Here is a 25833-nt window from a genome sequence, read left to right as displayed (position 1 = left end):
CCACGTGAGGACTAAAGTGTCTCTGGCTGGTCTTATATTCTCAGTGGGGAAAGGTAAGGACCTCCCTGATGGTACAAGGAAGGTCCAAAAGCCCACCCAATCAAAATGACACACATCTTCTTTGCTGTGGTGGCTAAACAGTGCATTTCAAATCATTGTTAGAAAAGAATGGTCTTGGGGCCAGTGTTGTGGTTTAGTGAGTTGAACTGCTGTTAATAATATGAGCATCACATAACTGACTGGAGAAGTGGGAGAAGTTGGTTTAATGAGTTTGTATTACTTTGTAAGAGTTAAACAACCTTATACCTTTTGGCCCAACCATTCCATTTCTAGATGTTTTTAACCTGTCCAAAAAGAATGTTACTATCCATAGTGTTTATTGTTTGTATTAGCAAGAATGGGGTAAATAGATAGGTGATACTGGAATAAAGGAAAGAAGGAAAAGAAAGAGAAAGAAAAACTGGAACCAACCTAGATGCTCCCATGGCTGCACACATATGAATCTTTATAACGTAGTGCAGAGTACAAAAGCCAGTTCCAAAAATCTTCCTGTAAACAAACATTCCTTTTATGACATCCCAAACAACTGAAATGAAGTTATGTAACTCTAAATACATATGTGATGATATAATTTTTTTTCCATAAAGAAAGGGGCAAGATGGTGGGTCTGAGATGCTAAGGCGTTGTCTGTTTCCCAGGTGCCCTGCCCCCACTCAGCCTCCTGCCCGTGGGAGTTGGTGTACAAACACCCCAGCTGCCTTGCCTCTCTGAAAGATGACTCCAAGATGGGTCTGTGCTGTCTCTACCAGTGTTGACTTACAAAATTGCAAGCCCTCAGTTGGCTGGCCTCCCTGCTCCTCTGTAGGCATTTTCTGGCTTCATCTCTCAAATAAGCAAATTACACTTGGCCTACTTTGGGAAAAACAAAACAGCCTGATCTCATCTCTAAGATCCTAATGGTGACATTTACAGCTTGATGCTGGCACTCTACACATGTTGACGTAAAAGCCAGTGTAAAGCAGGAGTTCCCCTAGGTGTTTTCACCAATAATTCAGTGTTCTATATCAACAAGATGTTTGCTCTGAATAGGCAGTCCCTGGGGGACTGAGTGAAAGTGTCCTACCTGTGCTTCATCACTCCTGTGCCCGGCCCCAGCCTCTCTTGGCAGAGCGCAGCTCTGTGTTTAGGTTCTTCTGCTGCCTTGCTGTTTGCTTCAGAGAGCTGCCGTGGAAGCCTTCGTAAAGCCCTCTTCTTCTGGTTTCCCTCCACTTTGCATATTTCTCCCTTCTCCTTCTTAGAATTGCTCTTGAAGTACTCAAGATCCTTCTCCCAATAGCTCCAATCCTAATCTTGTATAGCTAAACCTGTCGAGAAACGTCATGAAGATACTCTTTGAGAAAAAGGAAATCATAGCAGAATTTTCTAGACCTGAGCCTATGGAACTGTATCACAGAGTAATAAAAAAGAAAAGAAAAAATGTTATACACACACACACAGATGCAGGAATCTTTCTTGAATGCTGAAAGTTTAGATCTTCAGCCACACCCACTTAGTAATGATCCAGTGTAGAATTCACTGGATCTACCGTGTTTCACTGGCTGACCTGGAGCAGCCTACTTCACTTTGTCAAGCTCCTGTTTGCTCATCTATAAATGAATGTACTCACATGTGCCCTGCAGAGTTTACATGAGGATTGAGAGGTAAATATACTTAATACACCCTGGCACACAGAAGCCCAGCAGCAAATTCTCCTTCAGAAAAAGAAGTATAAGGGACACTGCAGTGTATTTAACACAGTACACTGTCTGACAGAAATGTAGCAAGAGACCCAAATGTGAGCTGCAAATGTGGTTTTATATTTTCTAGAAGCCACACTTTAAAATGAGTAAAAAGCAACACATGAAATCAATTTTAATAATGTATCTTATTTAACCAAAACATGCAAAAGTTACCACTTCACCATGTAATCAGTATAAAAATGTTAATGAGATAGTTTATGTTCTCTCTCTCTCTTTTTTTTTAAAAGATTTTATTATTGGAAAGCCGGATATACAGAGAGGAGGAGAGACAGAGAGGAAGATCTTCCATCCGATGATTCACTCCCCAAGTGAGCCGCAACGGGCCGGTGCTGCGCCCATCCGATGCCAGGAACCAGGAACCTCTTCCAGGTCTCCCACGCGGGTGCAGGGTCCCAAAGCTTTGGGCCGTCCTCGACTGCTTTCCCAGGCCACAAGCAGGGAGCTGGATGGGAAGTGGAGCTGCCTGGACTAGAACCGGCACCCATATGGGATCCCGGGGCTTTCAAGGTGAGGACTTTAGCCGCTAGGCCACGCCGCCGGGCCCATATGTTCTCTTTCATGTGGAAACTCTGAAATCTAGTGGAAAATTGGGATAATACATCTCAGTTTTCAGCAGCCAAACTTCAAGGGCTCAACAGCCCCAGGTGGCTGACACTGTCCTGGCAGAGACATAATTGCATTGCTTAGGAGGGTTAATCTCTTTGAATTTTGAAATATGGCCTTTGCTATCCTACCCTGTGGCATCTTTTGAATGGTGGAAGGCACAAGGCCCCAATTGTGTTCCTTTCACATCACAAATTTATAGCTGTTTCAGGTGACATAAGGGACAGTTTGCAGGAATAATTCCTAGATTCCTTCTGAGGAATGACTTCTTTTCCTCAAGACTTTCACGCCTCCAGAAAATTAGGTGAGTTGTGGACAGCCAGCTGGGATGAGGGAGGTGAAAAGAGTTAGGGTTGCTGATAAGGCTCCAGTGGCCTATGGAAGAGGGCCTCCTGGTAGCCACACCTACCCTGATGGTAATCGTGTCAACTTCGAAACTGGCTTGTAATGAGTTCGCTGTTGGTGGCCATGATAGTTGAGGGAGGGGGCGGTTAAAAGTGGGGGCTGTACCTTGGCCAACACTTTGGATTGGATAAAGGCTTTTCAAAACTTGCTGAGGTAAGAAATGTCAGGTGTCTAGATAAAAGGTGGCCATTTGGATGTCAGAGTCCACTACAGTGGTATGTGTTCAGTTAATTATGAGCACTAAGCAAATATTAATAGAAACGGATAAGATCAAGTTTGGGGTAAAAGCAGAAGAGCAGTGTCTGATGAGCCTTCCTCTTCTGGGCTGAAGGAGAACTGACAGGCCATTCAGGTTGCCTGGCCTGGGTTTGTAATTTCTCGCTGGGGAACTCTATGGTTTCCTCTAACGGTAACATTACTCTCAGCATCCTTTGTAGCAATTTGCTCTTTCCTTCCATTACTTTTTCTATGAAAAATTTTATGTGCTCTCTTCTTAACTGAGCTCAGGTTTAAAGTATAATTTGGTGTATGTGTTTTTCTTTAACAATTCCATTTTCCATGTTCTCATGTAGATTCCATATAACAAATTTTAAATGATTGTATAGCGGTCCCGTTTGTATGTACCGTGAGCTGTTCAATTGTTTTTCATTATTGTTTTCCTGGTTGTGGCTATTATAGGTTAAATGAAATTCAATGTGAATTTGAATGTCCATGTCAAGGGCTGGTAAGACACCCAACAACACCATTACTGGAGGATTGGCCCTGTGTGTAGGTACAGGATAGCTTGAGAATATTTGGTGGGGAAATTGAGACACTGTTGACTTGAAGTAACATATATCCCCTTATGCTGCCCCCCAAGCCACAAAGGATATCTGCTGGCTGGTATGACTACAAGTTCAGATAAGGTTTCAAGGTTTGGCCTAGCCTGGCCATATCATTGGGGGCTGTTTCGTCACCTTTCTTCTCTGCTTTCTGCCAAAGTCTGGTTTCCCCTCATGACAAGATGATTGCTGACAGCACTCATACATGGGGGAGGAAGTAGAAAGAGGGAAGGAAATGAGAGTTTGAGTTGCTTCCAGAAGCTTCCTTCTTCAAAAGAAACAAAAGGACTCAAATAAAAAGACTTCAAGAGGGGTTGGACCATCCGAACTAGTCTGTCAAAAGTATGTAGAATGCAGACACTTCTAAGAAAAGAACTACTGCTTTAAATCATACGCAGATTTGAGTAAAGCTGTAAATTTAGTAAAATCTTGTTAAGTAACATTTGCTCATGTTCATGATGTCACTTCTCTCAAAATCAAAAGGCAGGCTATGAATTTTGGAAGTAACTAAGACATCCTTCAGTAGGTGAGAGGAAAAAATGAACTGTGTCTCATCCACATAATGGGACATTATTCAGGCCTAGAAAGACCTGAGCTCTCAAGTCATGAAAACATATGGAGGATCATTAAATATGTAATTTTGTGCTAAATGAAAGAAGACGGTCTGACAAACTGTACACTGGATTGCTCTAACATATGATGACCTGGAAAAGGCAAAACGATAGACATAGTGACAAGATCAGTGGTGCCGGGGCTGAGGGCGAGGGAGGGATGGATAGTTTGAGCACAAAGGATTTTTACAGCCATGGAACTTATGATTCTACACTGGTAGATGCATATCATTATTCATTTATCAATACACATACACTGTACCACACCAAGAGTGAGCCCTAATGTAAACTATGAACTTTGAATGATAATGATGTGCCAATACATCCCCATTGATCTACAGCAAATGTAACACTCTTACATGGAATGTTGCTAGAGGAGGTTGTGTAGTTGTATATGGGAATTCCCTGTACTTTCTACTAAAAATTCCTTAAAAATAAAATCTATTTTTATAAAAAGAAATACCATTGAATTGAGAGTCAGGAGACTTGGATTTAAACCCAGATTTATTTATTAGCTAAAATTATTTTGCTCCTTCCATGTCTTAGTTCACTGTATTAATCTGTTTTATGTTGCTACGACAAAATGCCTGAAGCTGATTGCTTTATAAAGAAATAAGGTTTATTTAGGTCACAGAGTTGGAGGCAGAAAGACCAAGAATATGCAGCCCCATCTGTTTGGGCCCTGGTGAGAGCCCTTTCGCTGCGTCACCTTATGATGAGGAAGCCAGGCTGTGCCCAGGGCAGATTGCTGGGTGAGATGGGAAGACAAATACTGGGAAAGAGACACCTGATCTTTTATAACAATCCATTCTTTTGGAAACTAACCATGGTTCCTTGACAACTGCACAAATCCCTTGCAAGTGTGGTTGATGCCCTCCAGAGACCTGAGCACCTTCCACTAAGCCTCATGTCCGAAAGGCTCTGCTTCTTCCCAGCACTGCCACGTTGGAGGCCTCACCTCGCCTACTAATCTTTGGGGAAATAAGCCACATGAAAACTATAGCATTCACTGAGCTACAAGAAGAGACAATATGCTTCCATCATATTTAGTATGAAGGTAGTGGTACATCCCAGCCAATTCATGATAGAACCTTTGATTTGACGCTTTGGATTGTTGGAGCCATGGGCCAGTACAATTTCCATTACACTGGGTGCTTTCATGTTGCTCCCCACTTCTAGAACTTTGATATCTTTTGGAGAGACTTTTTATAAAATAAGAAAGTGCAAATAGTTAAATCAAATCAACAGCATAATTAGATATAAAGCAGTACTTTGTGTAGTGAAAAGGAGTGAAAAACCTGATTTGCAAATCTAACAGGTTGAGCAGCAGCATTCTGGCAGACGACTTTGCCCATGCCACTGATTACTCATGCCACCAATCCTGTTCCATTGCCAGCACCTGAGAGGGTCATTGGGGGAACCACAGGTCACCATGCATACCAACTTAGTTCTCTTGGGAAAGCTCCTGGTTAAAGAGATGGTTATCAAGGCCTTGTTAGGCTTTAATTTGAATGGAAAACATGTAGTGTCTACATACCATCACTAAGACCACCAATACATAGTTGAAGATTCAGAAGTATAAGAAGTCTATTGGATGTCTTAGTCTGTATGTGTTACTTTCTTTAAATTTGGAGAGTAGAGGCTGGTGTTGTGGTGCAGTGGGTTAAGCTGCTGCCTGTGATGCTGTCATGCCATTTGGGTGCTGGTTTGAGTCCTGGCTGCTCCTTGATCATGTGCCTGAGAAGTCAGTGGGAAGAGATCCATGTCCTTGGGCCCTGGTACTTATGTGGGAGAACTGGATGAAGTTCCAGATTCCTGGTTTTGGCATGGCCTAGCTCTGGCCATTGTGCCCATTTAGGGAGTGGACCAGCTGATTGAAGATCTGTCTCTATCTCTCCCTCTCTCTCTCTCTGTAACCATGCCTGTCAAAATAAATAAAATCTGAAAAAAAAATTCAGAGAGTAGAGATGCAACTATTAAAGAATTGGGAACATAAATACTTTATAAAAACATTCAAACAAAATATCTATACACCAATAATCTCACTCAGTGAGAAAACCAGTCTAGGAAGCACAAAGCTTTATTTTTCCTTAAAGGCCATTCTATCTTTCTTTTTACTTGTTTACACCTTAGCAAAATGAAGCCAAGGCTTGGTGGAAGCTGTTAAAGCAAGTAGTACTTGAGATATTCACACTAGTAAATAATGATTTCCTATGCTGAGTCCAGAGTTCCAATTTACTGCTGCGTGAGCAAGGCCCATTCAGCATAGTGTGAGTGTAGAGGGCTGGCCCACAGAGGTGGTGATGGTGCCGAAGCCGGAGACCGAGTCAGGACTGGCGGTGCTGCTGCTGGTGAGGAGCAGGAAAGGGAGCACTGGTGATCTCCCATTCGATCCTTTGCAATGGGAGCGCTGGGAGAAGGGCAGGAATCAGAGGTTTGAGCCGCTAGCATCAGTCCTGGCCCGCAGTGTTGGTGGAAGGCAGCAAGGGAACTAACTGGTCTTTGATTTTGCCTAGTGGTGGTGGGAGGGTATGAAAAATAATCAGTGCCATAATTGCTTTTTAAAGACATTTTTATTTTTTATTGGAAAGTCAACTTTGCAGAGAGGAGAGACAGACACAGAGAGAAAGATCTTCTGCCTGCTGGTTCACTCCCTAATTGTTGCAATGGCCAGAAGTGAGCCAATCCAAAGCCAGGAGCCAGGAGCTTCTTCTGGGTCTCCCGTATGAGTGCAGGATCCCTAGGCTTTGGGCCATGCTCTGTTGCTTTGCCAGGCCACAAGCAGGGTGCTGGATGGGAAGTGGAGCAGGTGGGACAAGAACTGGCGTCCATATGGGATGCCGGGGCTTGTAGGTGGAGGGTTAGCTTACTACAAACTTGGCCGACCCCCCACCTAACAATTTTGTCCAAAAGTGGTTGCTTTAGTGGGAGCTAAGGGGTGGAGGATTGCGAACAAGCCAGTATCTTAACAATCCTGACCAAAGTTGTTCTCTGGGGTGGAGGTGGGAGGGCGGCGCATTAGGGTCAAGAAACAGGTAGTGACATTACAGTTAGTATGTCAAATAGTGGCAGACAGGCATCAAACAATTTAATTACATTTAATTGTGTCCAAAGCCTGTGGTAGTAGTGGAGGGCATAAGTGATCAAACCAACGATAAAGTAAAAATGTCAAGATACAAGCACACATCCTGAAGTGCAAGAATCAGCAGATACCAGGAAGGCCTCCCGGAGGCGGTGACTGGTTGAGAAGGGTCCTGAGTGCAGTGCACAACTGGATTCCTGGCGTGGGCTCCCGGCCTCCCACCAGAGCCGTGGCACCTCTGCTATCCCTGGGCGGCCGAGTAGCTCCGCGGGGGCGGGACTAGGAATGGCCACTCTGGCGGGGCGCGAACTGAATCCCAGCACCAGTGGAGAAACAACTGAGCGGCGACGCGCCCCGATCCGCCCCGGCAAAAACCAGCCGGGACGGCGGCGGCGACCAATGAGCGGCGAGCGAGTGCGGCGGCCCTCCCCTCGTGCGCCCCGCCTCTCCCTCGTGCGCCGCGTACGTGCAGCAGCCGGTCACGCCTCGTGGGCGGGGCCTGGGGAAGTCGCGGGCGACCGGCTGTGGTGAGGAGCTGAGGCGCTCGCACCGGCGGAGCTGAGGCGTCTACGGCGGCCCGGGGCGCGTCGGGTGGACGTGCAGGATCCGCGCGGCTCGCCGCGCCGGCCCTTGCGGACGCCAGGGCATCTTTTCGGGGCAGTGCCCTGCGCCGGCAAGAATGCGGCTGTTCCACCGGCTGCTCAAGCAGCCCGTTCCCAAGCAGATCGAGCGCTACTCGCGCTTCTCGCCGTCACCTCTCTCCATCAAACAGTTCCTGGACTTCGGTAAGTGCGGGGCCACTGGCCGTCAGGCTGCCCTCGGCGCCCACCGCCCCGCTTCCGCAGCCTCTGGGTGCAGCGGGTGGGAAGCGCGGGCGCGGCTCGGGAATGCCCTGGGGCTCTCCGCAGGGCTCCGGCTCCGGGGCGGAGAGGGGGCAGGGCCTGGCCCTCTCGCGGCGGCCGACCCCGGAGCTTAGGCGGACACGCAGAGAGCGTCCCCCGGTCGCTCGATCGCTACGACTCCCCAACGCTGCAGTCGGGAGCTTCCTATCAGCCTGACGCCAACCTCAGCGCCCTGGAAACTTTAGATTCCACTGTGGGTGGCTTTTTAATGTTTTTATTTTTAGAGCTTTACAGGGGTTGGTTAAGCGCTGTTTAGAAACACCTTGAGATCGAGAAGATTATGCAATGCTGTTTTGTCCCCTTTCTGCTCCGAGGCGTTGCTGTGCAGTTTCAGTGGTAAGATTCGAACTGTCGTCTCTCGCTTGTTAGGTTAGAGCAGTTACAGCGCTGCACTGCAGCCACCTTCCATGTTAGCCGCATGCAGACTGTGGGCTCCCCGCCGCGACACAGGGTGTCAGGCCTCGGTGCCCCCACCTTTCCTTGCTGTCCCACCTGCTTTGTCCTGTGGCCTGGTGCGCAGGGCCAGGGCAGCTTGCACAGGTTGGGGAGGGAGCGCCTAAGGCCCAGGCCCTCTGCCTGCTAGAGGCCCACGGTACAAAGGGAGTCTCCCTTCTGTTGACTGGATGGCCTTTCCTCAATGTGGGGGACTGCTTGGGAAACACCTGAAAGCCTTAACAAAGTGTGAATGCAGCTGCCAGAGGGGAGCTCAGTAACCCCCAAGGGAAATCAAACCAGGGAGCAAAGGTATTCTAAGTTCTCAAGGGGAGATAGAAGGTTGTCTCTGCCTTCTTTGAGTTTCATCTGAATGTCAGAGATGGTTGTCATCTGTGAAAGAAACAACTCAAAAAACGAACCAACCAAACAAAATCCAAAGTGCAGGCTAGCTAGAACATGCCAGAAGACCTGCAGTAGAAAAACTGATGTCCAGACTTAAACAAGTAGTCGTGATCAGAATAAATTTGAGAACAAGTGAAAAGGAAACCAGTTTGCAGGAGAATGATGACGCAGGCCAAGTTCCATCATGCTTGAGTTTTGTATCTTAAACTTCATGAGCAAAAGCTTTTGAGTAATTCTACTCTCCCTTCTTTGGCCTCTTGTAGAATTTTTGAGCCTCGGGAAGTTCCTGATTTCCAAGTCTAGAACGCACAAGGTTGCCTTTTCTCCCAGCAGCCGTCCCACCTACTTTCTGGTTGGAAGCAGGCTCTTGAAGCTCTCCATCTTACACTAGAGTAAACTGAGACCATGAAAGGAGGAAGAGGAATCCACAACTCTGTAGTCTCCAGCCCTCAGCATTTCAGTGATGACTCTGTAGCAGGGCTGGAATGGTACCACATTTAGTTCTCTAGCAGCTAGCTCTTCCCCATGCTAATAGAGGTCTTGATAAGGATGTTATTTGAGTAGGAAAATCACAGTACGGGAATAATGTTAGCATGGAAAATCTATGGAGCCGCTATCTGCAAGAGAATGTTCTCATTCTGCTTCTGCCTCGAGGCCCTTGGCTAAGGGACCCATCCTCATGGGGGTCAGTTTCCTTGTTAACAAAATGTGTACATTATACTAGGTAATTTCTAAAGCACAGCCCCAAACCATATGATTGCAATTTCAGAGGAAAGGGAGAAGCCCTTAGTTTGAAAAGGACCGAATCTTTTGAGAGGTATTCCCCATGCAGGTCTTCTGACCTATTTTGGGACAGGTAGAATTACTCATTAATATCAGACCATGGGAGAAGCATAATAATTTGTCCTGTCTGTTAAGGAAGCACACAGAAGAGCTGTAATTGTAGTGGAATGTCCTGGAAACTGCAAGTGTGGTTTTGAATGCCCAGAGATGAATCAGATGTTAATGAGCCGATCCTTAAAAATATGACGACTTAAAGAAGGGAATTATACAAAAGCCATTTCTACTGTTTCTCCAGGTTCTCTTTTTTTCAGAAGTTTTTTTCAAAGATTTATTTTACTTTTATTGGAAAGTCAGATAGAGAGGAGGAAAGACAGAGAGGAAGATCTTCTGTTCATTGATTTACTCCCCAAGTGGCCACAGTGGCTGGAACTGAGCCAATCTGAAGCCAGGAGTCTAGAGCCTCTTCCAGGTCTCCCATGCACCGGGTGCAGGGTCCCCAGGCTTTGGGCTTGTTCTCGACTGCTTTCCCAGGCCACAAGCAGGGAGCTGGATGGGAAGCGGGGCAGCCAGGACTAGAACCTGCACCCATATGGGATCCCAGTGCATGCAAGATGAGGACTTTAGCTACTAGGCTACCACACCGGGCCCAGGTTCTATCTCTTGATAGCGATTCTATTTTGGCAAGTGGTGAGGAAGTTAGGGATTTTAGAATGAGTGGAGGGATATTTGACAGATGAGGAGGGGAAGCAGCAATGTTTTATGCCCACATGGGATGAAGAAAGCTCCTGGGGAAGGAGGTGGCTCAAAGGTATAGAGGATTCAATGGGGGACAGCAGCTGGCAAAGGGTGCCAGCCTGATGGGACTGTGGCTGACTCTTGATGTATAACTGGTTCTGGAGGGAGTGCTGGATGGCTACCAATTCACTCTATATTTAGTATCCAGTTTCTGTAGCCAATGAAATAACTTTATTGTGCATGCATTAGTGAGTGATTATTTCCTTTGTTAGGAGTAAAAGCTGGGGCAGGTGTTTGGCCTAGCAGTTAAAATGCTGGTCAAGATACCTGTATAGGAGAGTTTGATTCCCAACTCAGGCTTCCAGTTCCAGTTCCAGATCCACTCTGGGAGGCAGCAGGTGATGGCTCACTCAGTAGTTAGGTCCCCAAGGGGCAGCCTGCATTGAGTTCCTGGCTCCAGGCCTCCATCCAGCCCTGGTGGTTTCGGACGTTTGGGGGATGAATGGGGGATGGAAGCTCCATGTCTCTCTGCCTCATGAATGAATAAATAATCACCATGGCTTAAAAAAGAATGAAGAGGGCCCTGCATGGTGGCCTAGTGGCTAAAGTCCCCGCCTTGCACGTACTGGGATCCTATATGGGCACCTGTTCTAATCCCAGCGGCCCCGCTTCCCACCCAGCTCCCTGCTTGTGGCCTGGAAAAGCAGTCGAGGATGGCCCAAAGTCTTAGGACCCTGCACTTGCATGGGAGACCTGGAAGAAGCTCCTGGCTCCTGGCTCCTGGCTTTGGATCGACTCAGTTCCAGCCGTTGCAGTCACTTGGGGAGTGAATCAACAGATGGAAGGTCTTCCTCTCTTTTTCTCCTCTCTGTATATCTGACTTCACAATAAAAATAAATATTTAAAAAAAATGAGGAGGGTCTAAGTTTGTAGCCTAGTGACTAAGGTCCCTGCCTTGCATGCACCAGGATTCCATATTGGTGCCAGTTCATATCCCAGCTGCCCCATTTGCCTTCCAGCTCCCTGCTTGTGGTCTGGGAAAACAGTGGAGGGAGGCCCACAGCCTTGGGACCCTGCACCCATGTGGAAGGCCTGGAAGAAACTCCTGGCTGCTGGCTTCAGATTGGCTCAGTTCCAGCCATGTGGTCACTTGGGGAGTGAGCCTGTGGGTGGAAGATCTTCCTGTCTCTTCTTTCAATAAATCTGACTTTCCAATAAAAATAAATAAATCTTAAAAAAAAGAATGGAGACCAAAATTGATTGCTATTTTAGAATAGGGCTTTATTGTCACTGTATTCTTGAAGTTTTAGGCCCAGTTGTTGTGGTGGGACACTCTCCAGTGTATTGTGAGAGATTTAGCAACATCCTTGTCCTCTGCCCTCTAGATGTCAGTTAACAGTCCCCATCCAAGTTGGGACACGCAGATGTATCTTCAGCATTGCCAAGTGTCCCTTGACATACTCATTGTTTTAAAGCGTTCAAATCAGGGATTTTCTGGCTGAAGGCACATACTGCATGTTCCTGATGTCAGTAGTTTGGGAATGGGACTCAGGGCACTGGTACTTTTAGAATAATCCAGGTCTGTGTAATGCCACCAACATGGAGCAGACACTTGGCACAGTGGCTAAGATGCTTCTTCAGCACTGATACGTGATGTTGGAGTACCTGGATTTGAGTTCTGGCTCAGCTTCTGATCCAGCTTCCTGCTAATGCACACCCAGGAGGCAACAGATGATGGCTCAGGTAGGTGGGTCCCTGCCACCCACTTGGACACTTGTACTGAGTTCTTGGCTTTGGCTTGTGCCCTGACTGTTAAAGGTGATTGGGAGTGAACCAGTGAAAATGAGAAAATGCTCTCTGTCTCTCTGCCTTTCAAATAAAGTGAAAATAAATACAACGTTCTTACAAACCCAAAGCATCACCAAGATTAAAGCCCATTAAGTTGATCATGTTTAATCTGTAGGCCCACTTCCATTAGCATGCAGTGTTTCTGTGTGTCCTTTAAAACAGTAAAACTTCCTTGAACTCCATCTTTTCTTGAAATATGACCTCCCATTCATATAACAAGGGTCACAACTGTCCTAAATGGATTACTAGTTTATTATGGCACTTGAGCATTCCAAAGGGTGGCATTTTTTTTGAAATGAGGTTTTCTTTTTGGCCTTGAGATGACAGCCACATGGTTCTAAACTGAGTGTTATGCAGAAGGGCCTGCTTCCTGCTTCTGTCTACTTGGCTTTCCCCCCAGCCCTTTTTTTCTGCATAATGAGCAACTTATGTCTTTGTATTTTGTTGTTAAGCACAATGCCTTAGAGAGTGTTCCATATCTCTTTCTGCACAGATTTTCCTTTTTATGGCTTTAGAGAACTTGGTTATATGGTTACAGTGTAATTAGCAAGCTCCCTTTTAGTGGGTTATAGATTCTTTTCAATATTTGCTATGACAGCCAGTACTACAGGGAATTACTGTGTACATTGTAATTTCATGCATGTCTGAGTGCATACATAGGACACATTTCTAAACAAGAGATTACTGCTTCAGTGGGTATGTGTGTTGGTAATTTTGATAAACAGTGTCAAATTGCTTTCTGTAGAGGTTGCCTGCTCACACTGTTGACACTGTCACTAGAAGCTTCCGAGAGTGCCTGCTTCCCTACACTTTCAACACACCGTTGTCAAACTTTTGATAGGTAAAACAAATACTAGCTAGGTAGAATCTTTCCCCTGGAGAAAACATTTCTTTGTTTTTAGCTTTTTATTATAGAAAATTCCAAATGTGTATAGAAAGAGGACACACTAGTCTGATGAATTCTTGGGTTCATTTTATTGATACCCATAATACCTACTTGCCTATAGGTATCATGTGCGTGTGCAGTGTGTTAAGATTTGGTAGAAGCCGTTTAAATGTGTTGCGGAAATGCTGCTCTTTGACAGCCTTCTGTGTCCTGTGGTATTGATCTGTAATAGGTGTTTGATTTCTTCTGACGGTGTGTTTTATTATATTTTTCTAGAAAATTATCATAGTCATTTGGGATTTTAGTAGGTCAATTTGAATAGCTGAGATGGTAATCTATGTCCAGTGTTATTTTTTTCTGTAATGGTTTCCTTTGACTTTTGTGGTTATGTAGCTGATTTTTTCGCAGTTGGATTTATTTGCTTTATCACTTTTGTTTTCTGGTTCATTGATGTTTATTCCGAGTTTATTAATTTCATCTGATCTTCTCAGGTTTATTCTTTTAAAACCCTTGGGTCTTGTTTTCTTTTCTGTGTGGTTCTTTGTGTCCATATTGTAGGCAGGGGTTGGGCTTCCGAGCACTGCTTTCCCACCTCATGCCTTTTATCTTTTCTCCTCCTCCAGCTCTTCTGAATCCTCAGATTTTTGTTCTTCTACCATTTAAGAATAGTCTGAGAGAGCTTGACAATCTCCAGTGTTTGTGCAGTCTGTATTTTAATTTTATTTTCATTTAGTTTTGCTACATGTTAATCAGAGAGTGTTCCCTGAGTTACTCTGCTTTACTGATGTTTACATTGAAGTCCAGTATGTGGACATTTTCTGTGAATGTTCCTTGGGCAGCAAAAAGAAGGTGTCTGTGGCTGTTGGTGTGATGTGGGACGCTTAGTGACTGCCTAGTCCGTGTTGTGACACGTACCCTTTAGCATGGGGCAGTGCTGCCCTTTTCCTTGTTGGATGCTTTATGGCCTGGATTCAACCCTGTTTGAAATGAAATCTAGTTCCCTATTTTCTTGTTTACCTTTCCTAGGACAGCATTGCTATCCTTTTATTCTAAACTGTTTTGACTTACTTGTTTCGAATATGTCTCTCAATGTAGTACAGAGTTCAGTTGCTTTGTGACGTTGCTTTTTGTGAATTGTTTATACTTATTGATATGACACATCTGCCGTCTATAATAAAAAGCATCTTTAGATTTCTTTTGCTTTCTGTTTTTAATCCTTTTTTTAAACCATGTTGTATGTTTTCTTTGTTTTTTGAGAGCCATACTTGTTTTAATAAAAATTTCAGTTTGAATTTTTGGTTCTAATGATTATAATTATCATTTTATTTCTTTTGAACATCTTTGTGCTGTATGATTACCATCTCTCAGCTACAGGAACCTCTTTTTAAGGATTTATTTATATATTTGAAAGACAGAGTTAGAGAAAGAGAGAAGGAGATTGTTGATCTGCTGGTTCACTTCCCAGATGGCTATAATAGCTGAGGCTAGGCCAGGCTGAAAGCAGGAGCTGGGAACTTCTTTCCAGTCTCCTACCTGGGTACAGGAGCCCAAGCTCTTGGGCTATCCTCTGATGCTTTCTCAGGCATATTAGCAGGGATCTGATGGGCTGCTGGCATTGTAGCAGGTGGCTTTACCTGCTGTGTCACAACGTCAGTCTTGAGCGGTTAGACCATGGCTGGGGTGGGTATTTGGCCTAGTGGTTACGATGCTGGCTCAGAGTCCTGCGGTCCATGTCTGAGTTCCTGGGGCAGAGTCCCGGTTCTGGCACCTGACTGCAGCTCCTTCTAATGTAGGCCGGAGAGGTGCTGGTGGCAACACCAGGGATGGCAGCCTGTGTGGTACGGTTGGCATTTGGGGAGTGTACCGATGGCTTTCTCCTTCTCTCTTTTTTTAAAGTACATTAGGAAAAGGGAGAAAAGTGTGTTTACTTTGTACCTCTGCATGTCTGTCATAGATTTTGTCTGTAAGCTGAAATGTTTTTCTATTGGGCAGCATTCCCAGGAACTGGACCAGCCTTTGGGAGACAGAAACCAGCAGCTATTCAGAGTCAAAGAGGAGGAGACCAGTTTTACTTTAGGGTAAAAATATCACAGGTGATTTATCACGTCTTGCTTGTTTACATTTAAAGAAAAAATTGGGCTCTGGGGTGTTTAAGATCTGATAGGGCAGGTTTTCTGGGGCTGTAGGATGCCTTTTTTGTAATTTCGTTTTTTTTTTTTTTTAAAGATTTATTTATTTTATTACAAAGTCAGATATACAGAGAGGAGAGACAGAGAGGAAGATCTTCCATCCAATGATTCACTCCCCAAGTGAGCCGCAACGGACCGGTGCGCGCCCATCCAAAGCCGGGAACCAGAAACCTCTTCCGGGTCTCCCACACGGATGCGGTGTCCCAATGCATTGGGCCGTCCTCAACTGCTTTCCCAGGCCACAAGCAGGGAGCTGGATGGGAAGTGGAGCTGCTGGGATTAGAACCGGCACCCATATGGGATCCCGGGGCGTTCAAGGAGAGGACTTTAGCTGCTAGGCCACGCCGCCGGGCCCTGTAATTTCATTTTATGTCACAGTTTCATAGGCTCTGGGATTCCCCCAACCCCTCCCGCCATGTGTAGGACTCCTTTAAGGCATGCCAACTTAGTTGCCTTTAGAGCCACTTGAAAGGCCACACTTACCACTTACTGATGGCTGCATGGGTTCTTCCCAAGATGCTTTTGGAAGCTGAGCAGGCTGTTGGCGAGATTTGGGAAACTTCAGGCATGTTACTGGATATGATCAGAAAGTATCTCTCCTGTCCCTTGTTCATTGTGGCATGTGGATATTCAGTTATTTTGTTTCTGTGATAAGATAGGCAAATTCTTTTTAGTTTTGGAATATCCTTACTATGGTCTTAGACAGCCAGTTCAGCGTCACGAACTTGGAAGCTACACTTCTCCTGCCTGTGTAATACTTTTCGACCCCTATGCTTCAAAGAATGCATACCCATTATTATCTGGAACCTGAGGGTGGGGCAGTGTAGCATTGTTGCATAACCACTCTGCCTTGCAAGCCCCCATAAAAGCGCATGATGGGGAGGGGCTCTCTCTCTGAGTCACTCTTGCATGGTGATCCTGACTTGCTCTCTGCCTTCTTGCGGACAGACTTCGAGGACAGAGGTAGCCCCTGAACATGGCCCATGTATGTCTGTATTGCTCACCCTGTGTTCATTGCTTGGGCAGAGAAGCCAGGAAAAGGTGAATGCTTGCAGCTTGGTAAGTATGTCTGGGTTGTTCACTGAGGATCTCTTAGGATAACATGCTGCTGGGGAAGCCTGAACATAGGTGTGCAGTTTAAGGGATGAATTTCACAGTAACGACTATTTCTTCCTCTCAGGCTTTTGCTTCAGACTGGATTGCCACTGTGACTACATTTGCTACTTTCTGTTATTAGATGAATGGTTGCCTAGAACCTGCAGCTAGTAATTAGGGAGGTGGGACTCCGAATATGCTGGTGGTTCCTGTTACCAGAAAAGCCCAGTGGGTTCTTCCCTCAGCTTAGTATAGAAATAAAAAGCTGGGATCTGTTGCAAACAGAAAAGTTTATTTGCGAAGGGACCAGGTGAGCAGGGAAGGGAGGGAAGGGGAGGCACCTCCGGAGAGAAAGCCCGGAGGTGGGGTGCCTCTGAGGGAGAGAGAAACACCGAAGGTTTGAGGAAGGGTCTGGGGATTTTAAGCATTCCTTGACTCCTCCTTGTTGGGCAGGGAACCTACAGGTAAGATGTTCCCCATTGGTGGTCTTTTAAATCAGTTAGGAAATGGGTGGGCAGTGCTGGTGCCACCCAACTGAACGTGTGGCCAAGACCTCAGCAGGCCTAGATGGTCACAGTTCCTAGAGCAGTGGGTACTGCCATCGCAAAGCTTGGCTGATAAAGACTCCTTGGTACGTCCTACATCTGCCCGGCATGATCTCCCTTGCACTCTACAACGCCCTGGTCTAAGATGGAATTTCAAACTGTAGTCTCACCACCTGGCTTAAAAAAAAATAACAGATTTTATTATTTCTTTTAAGGATTTGTTTATTTGGAAGGCAGAGTTAGAGAGAGATTCCATCCTCTTGTCCACTTACCAAATGGCCTCAGTGGCTGGGGCTACGCTAGGCCAAAGCTAGGAGCCAGGGACTTCTTTTCCATATCCTCCATGGGTGCAGAAGCCCAAGGACTTGGACCTTTGACTGCTGCTTTCTCAGCTGTGTCAACAGGGAGCTGGATTAGAAGTGGAGCAGCTGGTACTCAAACCATATGGGATGGTGGTGTAATTTGCTGTGCCACAATACTGGCTCCAGTAGGCTTTAATAATTTTAAATTCACAGCAAAATTGAGTAGAAGGTACAATAAGTTCCTACATCTTACTCCCTCAATATGGCCTCTGATACTATCCATATTGTGTGATAATCTGGGACATTTGTTATCATTGACGAATCAGTGGTAAATATATCATTGACGAATCAGTGGTCAATAAAGTTGTAAGTAAAGTTGTACCGGAACACGGCTGTGCCAACTGATATGTGTTTTCCGTGTCTTCTGTCCCGCCACTGCAGTGTTGGCTAAGTGCCTGAGACAGTAGGGCCTAGGAAGCTAAAACTGTTTCCTATCAGGGTCTTTTCACAAAGTTTGTAAATTGCTGCTCTAACAATTCAGTTCACTGCTTAAAGAACTGAGCAGCCATTGCTCTTAATTTGCATTTGCATAGTATAGCTCCTTTTCTTCCGTGTGCTGGGAACACTAAAACTGGAGTGTAACTTACGTGGTAATTAAGACTTCCAGGTAGTCAGTGGTTTACCTGCATGGTATCTATCTTATATGAAATTAGCATGTGAAAGGGCTTCAGGGTTAGGAGGGGATGTAGCTTTATCTTAAAGGCTGTGCTGTCAGTTTCTTCACAGCTGCACCGAAAGAGGCCTTGTGATTTTAATTGTGGAACAGGTAGCATGGGAACTGAAGTTTTTTTCCCTGCGAGTCTGCATTTTGTTGTGGGGAAAATATCCTTGTGACTTGAGTTACTGGAATCTCACTTTTCATCATTTTCATGAATTGTTTGTGTATGCTGATGCATTAGTCAGTGTTCGCATTGCTAAGTACATGATTGGAAATGTGCCAAGGGACTGTGGGTGGATTATGTGGCATTCTTAGGTTTTCTATGTAGAAAGCCGTGTCACTTAAACTGGCTTTGAAACTAATGTTGAGGTGTCTCCAGTTAGTCCATTTTTCTTTATAGCAGGGGAACCAGTTTACCTCGTTAGTTTCCTTTGTGGCAGAGCTGAGCTTGATCGTGACCTGCAATAGGTGTCCTTCATATCCCTCAAGGAGAACCTTCTCCTGCTCATTGTCTCATTTGAACTCTGAGATTATACTCAGCTCTAATGAATGGCACAAAGATTATGGTAAATTATTGTGTTTGCACAGGTCAGCATTTATAGTTTCTCTAATTGAATGCTTTGCATTCTAACGCAGTGGTGTTTTGTTCCCTTAAGGGTCACCTAAAGAGTTAGGATTTTGTTTTCATTCTTAGCCTTGATCTGTGGTTTTGCTCAAGTGTTGTACCAGTTGCTAATTTCTTAGTGGGGCATGGGGTCAGTATAGAATAGTCTCACTGTTGGGAATTAATTATCATGTCTCTTAACATTTTCCCATACTATAAAGTTAAATATTTTCCCATGTGCTGTTGGTCAGAAAACAATATAAGGCCTTTTGAAATTTGTGACATACCTCCTTTTCTTTCTTTAAAAAGATTTATATCTTTTACTTGAAAGAGAGGGAAACACAGAGAGCTCCCATTCCCTGGTTCACTCCCAGAAATGGCTGGGATTTGCTGAAGCTGGGCCAGTCCGAAACCAGGAGTCAGGAGCTTCTTTTGCATCTCTTGCTTGAGTGCAGGTTCCCAAAGCCTTGGGCTGTCCTCTGCTGCCTTCCCAGGCCATCAGCAAGGAGCTGGATCGAAAATTGAGCAGGAGGGACTCAAACTGGTGCCCACATGGGATGCTGGCACTGTAGGTAGAGGGTTAGCACACTACACCACGCATGTTTTTTTCTGACAGTTACATTTTCATAAATGAAACCATACTCAGTCTTCCCTCTGAACCTTATCCTCGATCACCTCTAAGAGAATACAGTGCTTTCGTAATCTTAGTAGTACATTTTCCTTAGTACCTGGATGTGGGCTTTGTGTGAGTTGGGTTCGTTTGTCCTTATGATTCTGTGGCTAAAAAGGGAAGTGGTGTTTGCTGCATTGCTGCTCCCTACTCATTGCATTGTGCTGAAGTCGGCACGCGAGCTATACTAAACCCTTCAGGCAGGGTGCTGTGCGCCTCACACCAGGTCTCCTGTGCTCTACACGCTGTCTTTGTGGCCAGGGTACAGCTTCCCCAGAAGTGTATCTTGTGTGTTGTGTGCTTGGTGACGGTCAGCTTGGGCACATGTAGTCTTTTTTGTGCTTCTTTGACCTAAGCTTAGCTTGTGTGAGCTGTTTCAGCAGGAAACAAAAATGGACTCTGTATGCACCTGGCCAGGCAGCCATAGGCTGAGCTAGCACTCAGCGAGTACTTACCAACAGATGGCTGTGACATGCAGTTTGCTTCAGTTCGCTAAGCATCTGCGGCAGCTTAACAAGTTAGGAAGCCCAAGCTTCAAGTAGGTAGGTAACTACACAAACAGTGGGTGGTAAAACCTGGAGTCTTCTCACCTACACGTTTGGCCGCCCCGTGCTAGCTGGGAAAGGAGGCTGAGTACAGTGCCTGAACAGACCTGCAGAAGGCAGGACCCAGCAAGTGCAGCGTTGCTGCTGGCCTAGCATCCCCAAATCCTTAAGCACAGCTGCTGCCTTAAGGAATTTGTTTGTTGATTCTCTTTCTCATTTAGGATCATCTCAAAGAGAAAGAAAAAAAAAGAGTTGATGATACTGAGATGTCTCCTAAAGATTACGTTTATGGTCAGATCTCTAAGAAGCAGAAACGGAAACAAAAGTCAGACATTGAAAAAAATAACTAAAAATATTTGTGTAAACAAAACCATCTTGGCCCTAGTGTAATCGCAGACTTCGTGGGTGGTTTTCTCTCATCGAGTTGTCAGAGGCCTGTGCAGTTCCTGGGTACCAGTTCAGGCCGTCTCAGGCCTAGGGTCTGCACACTGGCACTGTTGAGATGCCCATGCCATTATACCTGCTCCCAGAGTTAAGGACTGCCGCATTGCATTATCTGGAAAGTTTTCCCAAGGCTAAGAGCTAGGAACCATTTTAGGAGATAGTCTGTGAGATACCAAAGGTTGGCACTCACATATTTTGAAGTGTGTCAGCATTAGTTGAACATTCTAGATTTAGAATGAAATGCAAACAGAGAAGTGTTGGGACGTTGGAAAGGCCATAGCCACTACCCTGAGGAGCCTGGGACAAATATGAGGATACTTCACTAGGTTTGTGGAAAATGTAATTAAAAGATATTTACTTTTTTAAAAGATTTTTTTTTCCTTGAAACACGGACTTCGTGGACAGAGAAGAACAAACAGAGAAAATCTTCCATCTGCTGCTTCACTCCCTAAATGGCTGCAGTGGCTGCTGTTGAGTCGATTTGAAGTTGGAGCCAGGAGCTTCTTCTGGCTGTCTAATGTGGGTGTAGGGGTTCAAGGACTGGAGCCACCCTCCACTACTTTCCAAGTTCATAAGCTGGGAGCTGGATCAGAAGTGGAAGAGTCAGGACACAATTAGTACCAATTGGGATGCTGATACTGCAGGCAGAGGATTATTGTGCTGTACCACTGTATTGGCCTCTAAAAGATTTATTTTGCTGCAAAAGATTTTGAAATGCATGCATATGGGAGGTCTTTTAAAAAGTTTGTGAAAATCAGTATTACAGAAAAACTGCACACATTTCATGGTGTTTTTTTTTTGCCCTAAAATAAACCCATATTTTAATACCAGTTTCCATGAACTTTCCAAGCACCCTCATACGTATCTGTTAGCACAAATCTCTGAATCCCATGACTCTGTGGTATCTCTTCTGTCCATACCTTTCTCTGAAGCATTTGTCAAAAGGACTGCTCTCTGGGAACGTGTGCAGAGTTAGGCCATTTGTCCTTTATACAGGGTCTCCTCGGGCATTCTGCTTGGAGAACACAGGGACCAACACCAGTTGACATGCATCCTTTTTTCTTGATTTGCACCTGCTTCCCTCGGCTGTTTGGTCTTAGCATCTGCTCTTCAGAGCGCACTCAGGATTTGTAGTGCAGGACAGGGCTGGTGGAGGACGAATAACTTTAGAGACAAAAAGTACGTTTTTATTGATTCGGTGGGGCTTGAGCAGAGTGTTTCTGACTGCCTTAAGTTTATGCATAAGGAAGTAGAAGCCCCGGTAATAAAGGGACTGTCCCAAACATTGGCTGGCTGTTGATACAACATCTCAGCCACCTCTTCCAAAGGGAACCAGAGATTATTCTTTCCAGGAGGCCAGGGAAACTTCCTTTTGTATACCACTCTCTGCCAGATGCACTGGTTGATGGAGACAGTTGGAATTCTCACACAGTTCAATGAAGTGGAGATTTTCATCGCTCAGATGATGAAGCGAAAGCTTAGATGGTTTAAGTTTCTTACCTAGCAGAGGCATACAGGTAGATTGACCTTGTAAACTTATGTTCTTTGCCAGTTCAAAATAACATATCAGTGCCCTCAATGCAATTCCTTATAGCAAAAGCAGTTTCTATTTTATGGTGCTGAAGGTTTGCCTACATTTGCTGTGTTACACATCAAGAAATGGCATAATCTAATACTCATCTAGGTTTATTGTTTTACAGCTGTCAGTCTGATACTCTGCTTGTATTGAAAACAGTTCGGAGGGGCCCGGCGGCGTGGCCTAGCGGCTAAAGTCCTCGCCTTGAACGCCCTGGGATCTCATATGGGCGCCGGTTCTAATCCCGGCAGCTCCACTTCCCATCCAGCTCCCTGCTTGTGGCCTGGGAAAGCAGTTGAGGACGGCCCAATGCATTGGGACCCTCCACCCGCGTGGGAGACCCGGAAGAGGTTCCAGGTTCCCGGCTTCAGATCGGCGCGCACCGGCCCGTTGCGGCTCACTTGGGGAGTGAATCATCGGATGGAAGATCTTCCTCTCTGTCTCTCCTCCTCTCTGTATATCCGGCTTTCCAATAATAATAAAAAAATCTTTAAAAAAAGAAAAAAGAAAACAGTTCGGAGTTGGAAGGGCTCAGCCAAATCGCCGGCCTTGTGTCGAGAAATGGCAGCGCGATGTACGCTGACCCATACTCAGCTCCTCATTTCTGCTGCCTCCCGGTAGTGTGAGCTCGAGCAGGTCCCTAAGCCCACTGCACTTCAGTGTCTTTCTCTACAAGACAGAAATTATAGCATTGAACCGTGGGATTGTGTATTGAGGAGATTGAGATTGTATGACATGGTACATGGCAAATAGCGGGACCTCAGTAGATGTTGGTTGTGAATTAATTATTAGAAGCAGAGTGACACAGCACTTCCTGTATGAAATCGGATTCCTGATAAGAATAAAAGCTATTAACCTTGAATTTTAGTTATTTTCAAGTTTGTTGGCTGAAGGTCTCAGCTACAGAAGCTGATCAATGTTGAAGAAACATAGCACTCACTTCCAATTCACTTGTACTATGAGTGTGGCTGACTTTGGGCTCGCTTAATTCAGTGTGATGACTAACTGAACTTTTTGCTTTAGTTAACCTCTCATATGGTTTGGTGTGACCTTTAGCAAACTATTCCGCCTCCCATGACAATAAGGCATCTTATGATTCACCAGTGTACCCTTACGACTGGATCCTACCTCCGCTTCTGGAGTTCGGGTGGCAGGGAAGTGTGGTGGCCTTGGCTACCTAGCAGTTGTTACTCCTGCCCTACCGCGTCAGAGCTCTGTGATTTCAATTCTATGCATGTTCGTGCTGCTGCTTTCTACTTTCCAGTCTGACTTGTAATATTGACTGTTACTGCCACTGTAGGATCACCATTTTACTTCCCATTTAGTTCTTCCTGACTTTAAGGATTTAAGTCTCCTTAATCAAATATGTAGAATGAAGCTGATCTGTAAGAGGAATTTACTCTTATGTAGTGAGAATCCTTCATCTTCAAATCCAAAAGGCAAATCTTTTTGAGTGCTGACGTGCTGCTACAAGTGGAAAATTCCACACCTGACTTGGTGTGATGGGTCACAATCAAAATGCAGGTGCACTAGAAATATGACATAAAATTGCCTTGAGGATGCATGTATAAAGTATATATGAAGCAGAAATGCATTTCATTTTTAGACGTGGGTCCTATCTCTAAGAACTCATTATGTAAATGTAAATATTAACAAACCTGAAAAAATATTAACTAATCCAAGGTACTTCTGGTCCCAACTCTTTCGAGTATAGGATATTCAACTTGTACTAACAAATGCTACCTTGAATCCTTGAATTTTATTTGCAATAATAGGTTTATACCTAACCTTAGTAAATTTAAAAATTTATTTATTTTTATTTAAAAGGAACAGTTACAGAGAGAGTAGAGACAGACACACAGAAAGAAAGATCTTTTGTATGCTGGTTCACCCCTCAAGTGGCCATTAATGGCTGGATCTGGCTGGTTCACAGCCAGGACCCGAAGCTTCTTCCAAGTCTCCCACAGGGATACAAGGGCCCAAGGACCTGGGCTGTCTTCCACTGTTTTGCCAGGCACATTAACAGGGAGTATGATCAGAAGTGGAGCAGCTGGGACTCAAACCAGTGCCCCTGTGGGATGCCAGCAGCACAGGCAAAGGCTTAATGTGCTATGCCACAACTGTGGCCCCAGCTTAGTAAATGTTTTAATTTTTAGTTGCAATCAGAAACTATTTACTGAATCCATACAATGTGCCAGGTAGTATGCTAAGGGATTTTTCAGCTTTCTGAGAAATCTTGGGGCCCAGAAGACTTATAACTCAGCCATTAGGACAGTGGTATGTATGGTAGAGGGGTTGCCCAAACCTATGGCACAACTTCTGGACCTGGGGTGAAATGCATTAGCAATTTGCTTTGCTTTTTTTATCTGGCATACAGAGTGCATGGGCTTCTCACTAGCTCTGTTTCAGCAGATATATGCTTCACAAGATTGGCCAAGCCAGACTCCTAGAGAGAGGACGAAGGGCCTGCGAGCATTAGCTGTCTCTTCTCAGCGTAGGCTCAGTCATTTTTCCAAGAAGGGGTCTGTAACCTCTGCCTGTCAGTCGAGGAGCTGTCCCAGTCACTCCACACCTGCCTGTTCATTCACTTCCAACCCCATTAAGAATGTCTGCGTGTATCAGCATGTTTTAGGTGAGATTTTTGTATGTAGTATAGAATGGAAAGGCTCTAGCAGCAGGAAGACATTTTTAGAAGTCTTTTTTCCTTCAAGAGCATTTCTTGTAATTCCATGTAAATATGTAATACTGTAATATATTTTGTTTTTTTTCCTAGATTGCTGTATGTTTATGAGGTTGCTATGTCCTCCATTTCTCAAATCCTTATTTAGAAAAATTTAGATATGTACTAAGCACAAAAGTCTTCTCCTAATGACCATGATACAGCTGTCACCTTTGGGGAATTCGTCACTGATAGAGTAACAATAAAAGCAGATATCCACGTTTCTCCTGGTGGCACTTGGCTCCTGTGTCATCCAGCTCCTGCCTGGACCCTATAGCTGAGGGTACTCCTGAGCAAGGGGCACCTGCGTGGCTGGGGACAAGCAGGAGAATGAACTGCAAGTCTGTCCACCAATCGCCAGGCCTGTGCCATGGACTGAGAACTCACTCAGCGTGGCATGCATCCAGCCACCTGAGTCAGCACTTGCTGCTTTCCAGGTGCACATTATCAGGGAGCTGATGTTGGGAACAGAGGCAGGACTTGAACTCAGGCCTTCTGATCTGGTCCGTTAGAGTCTCTAGTGCTATCGTAGCCCTGTACTGGACACCCATTCCAGCAGTGGCTCTTTCCCCCCCCCTCAATTTTTTTTTAAAGATTAATTAATTTTTATCGGGATGGCAGATTTACAGAGAGAAGGAGAGACAGAGAGAAAGATCTTCCATCCGCTGAATCATTCCCCAAGTGACCACAATGTCTGGAGCTATGCTAATCTGAAGCCAGGAGCCAGGAGCTTCTTCTGGGTCTCTCAAGCAGTTGCAGGGTCCCAAGACTTCAGGCCATTTTCTGTTGCTTTCCCAGGCCACAAGCAGGGAGCTAGATGGGAAGTGGAGCAGCTGGGATACAAGCTGGCGCCGTATGGGATCCTGGAGAATGCAAGGCGAGGACTTTAGCCACTGGGCTATTGTGCTGGGCCCTTCCCTGAAGTTTCAATGAGATTTAAATCTTTTGAGAACATTGAATTTCACATAAAAGTAATTAGTTGTAGGCTTTACCAGAATAAAAAAAAAGTTATCCAAAAGGAACAGTCTGAAATTTGAATGACAGTTGGACGGTGAGCTGGTGGATGTGATATCTCTCTGTCTCAAATGGAAACATTAAAAACTTAAAATGAGGC

The 25833-nt window shown here is 45.1% G+C and overlaps 1 protein-coding gene across 1 annotated transcript in view; it reads left to right on the top strand.

Moving 5' to 3' along the window:
- Positions 1-7808: 7808 nt before the first annotated feature.
- The window catches only part of PDK3 (pyruvate dehydrogenase kinase 3), a 69283-nt gene continuing 51258 nt past the window's right edge, over positions 7809-25833 (top strand). Inside the window, exon 1 of the mRNA XM_058658425.1 lies at positions 7809-8106. Coding sequence (XP_058514408.1) covers positions 8001-8106 — 106 coding nt within the window. The 5' untranslated portion in view covers positions 7809-8000. The remainder of the gene's footprint in view (positions 8107-25833) is intronic.

This window comes from Ochotona princeps, chromosome X (assembly GCF_030435755.1).
Source record: "Ochotona princeps isolate mOchPri1 chromosome X, mOchPri1.hap1, whole genome shotgun sequence".
NCBI lineage: Eukaryota > Metazoa > Chordata > Mammalia > Lagomorpha > Ochotonidae > Ochotona > Ochotona princeps.
The sequence above is the reverse complement of the archived record's forward strand: the minus strand, read 5'-3'. Positions and strand labels throughout refer to the sequence as shown.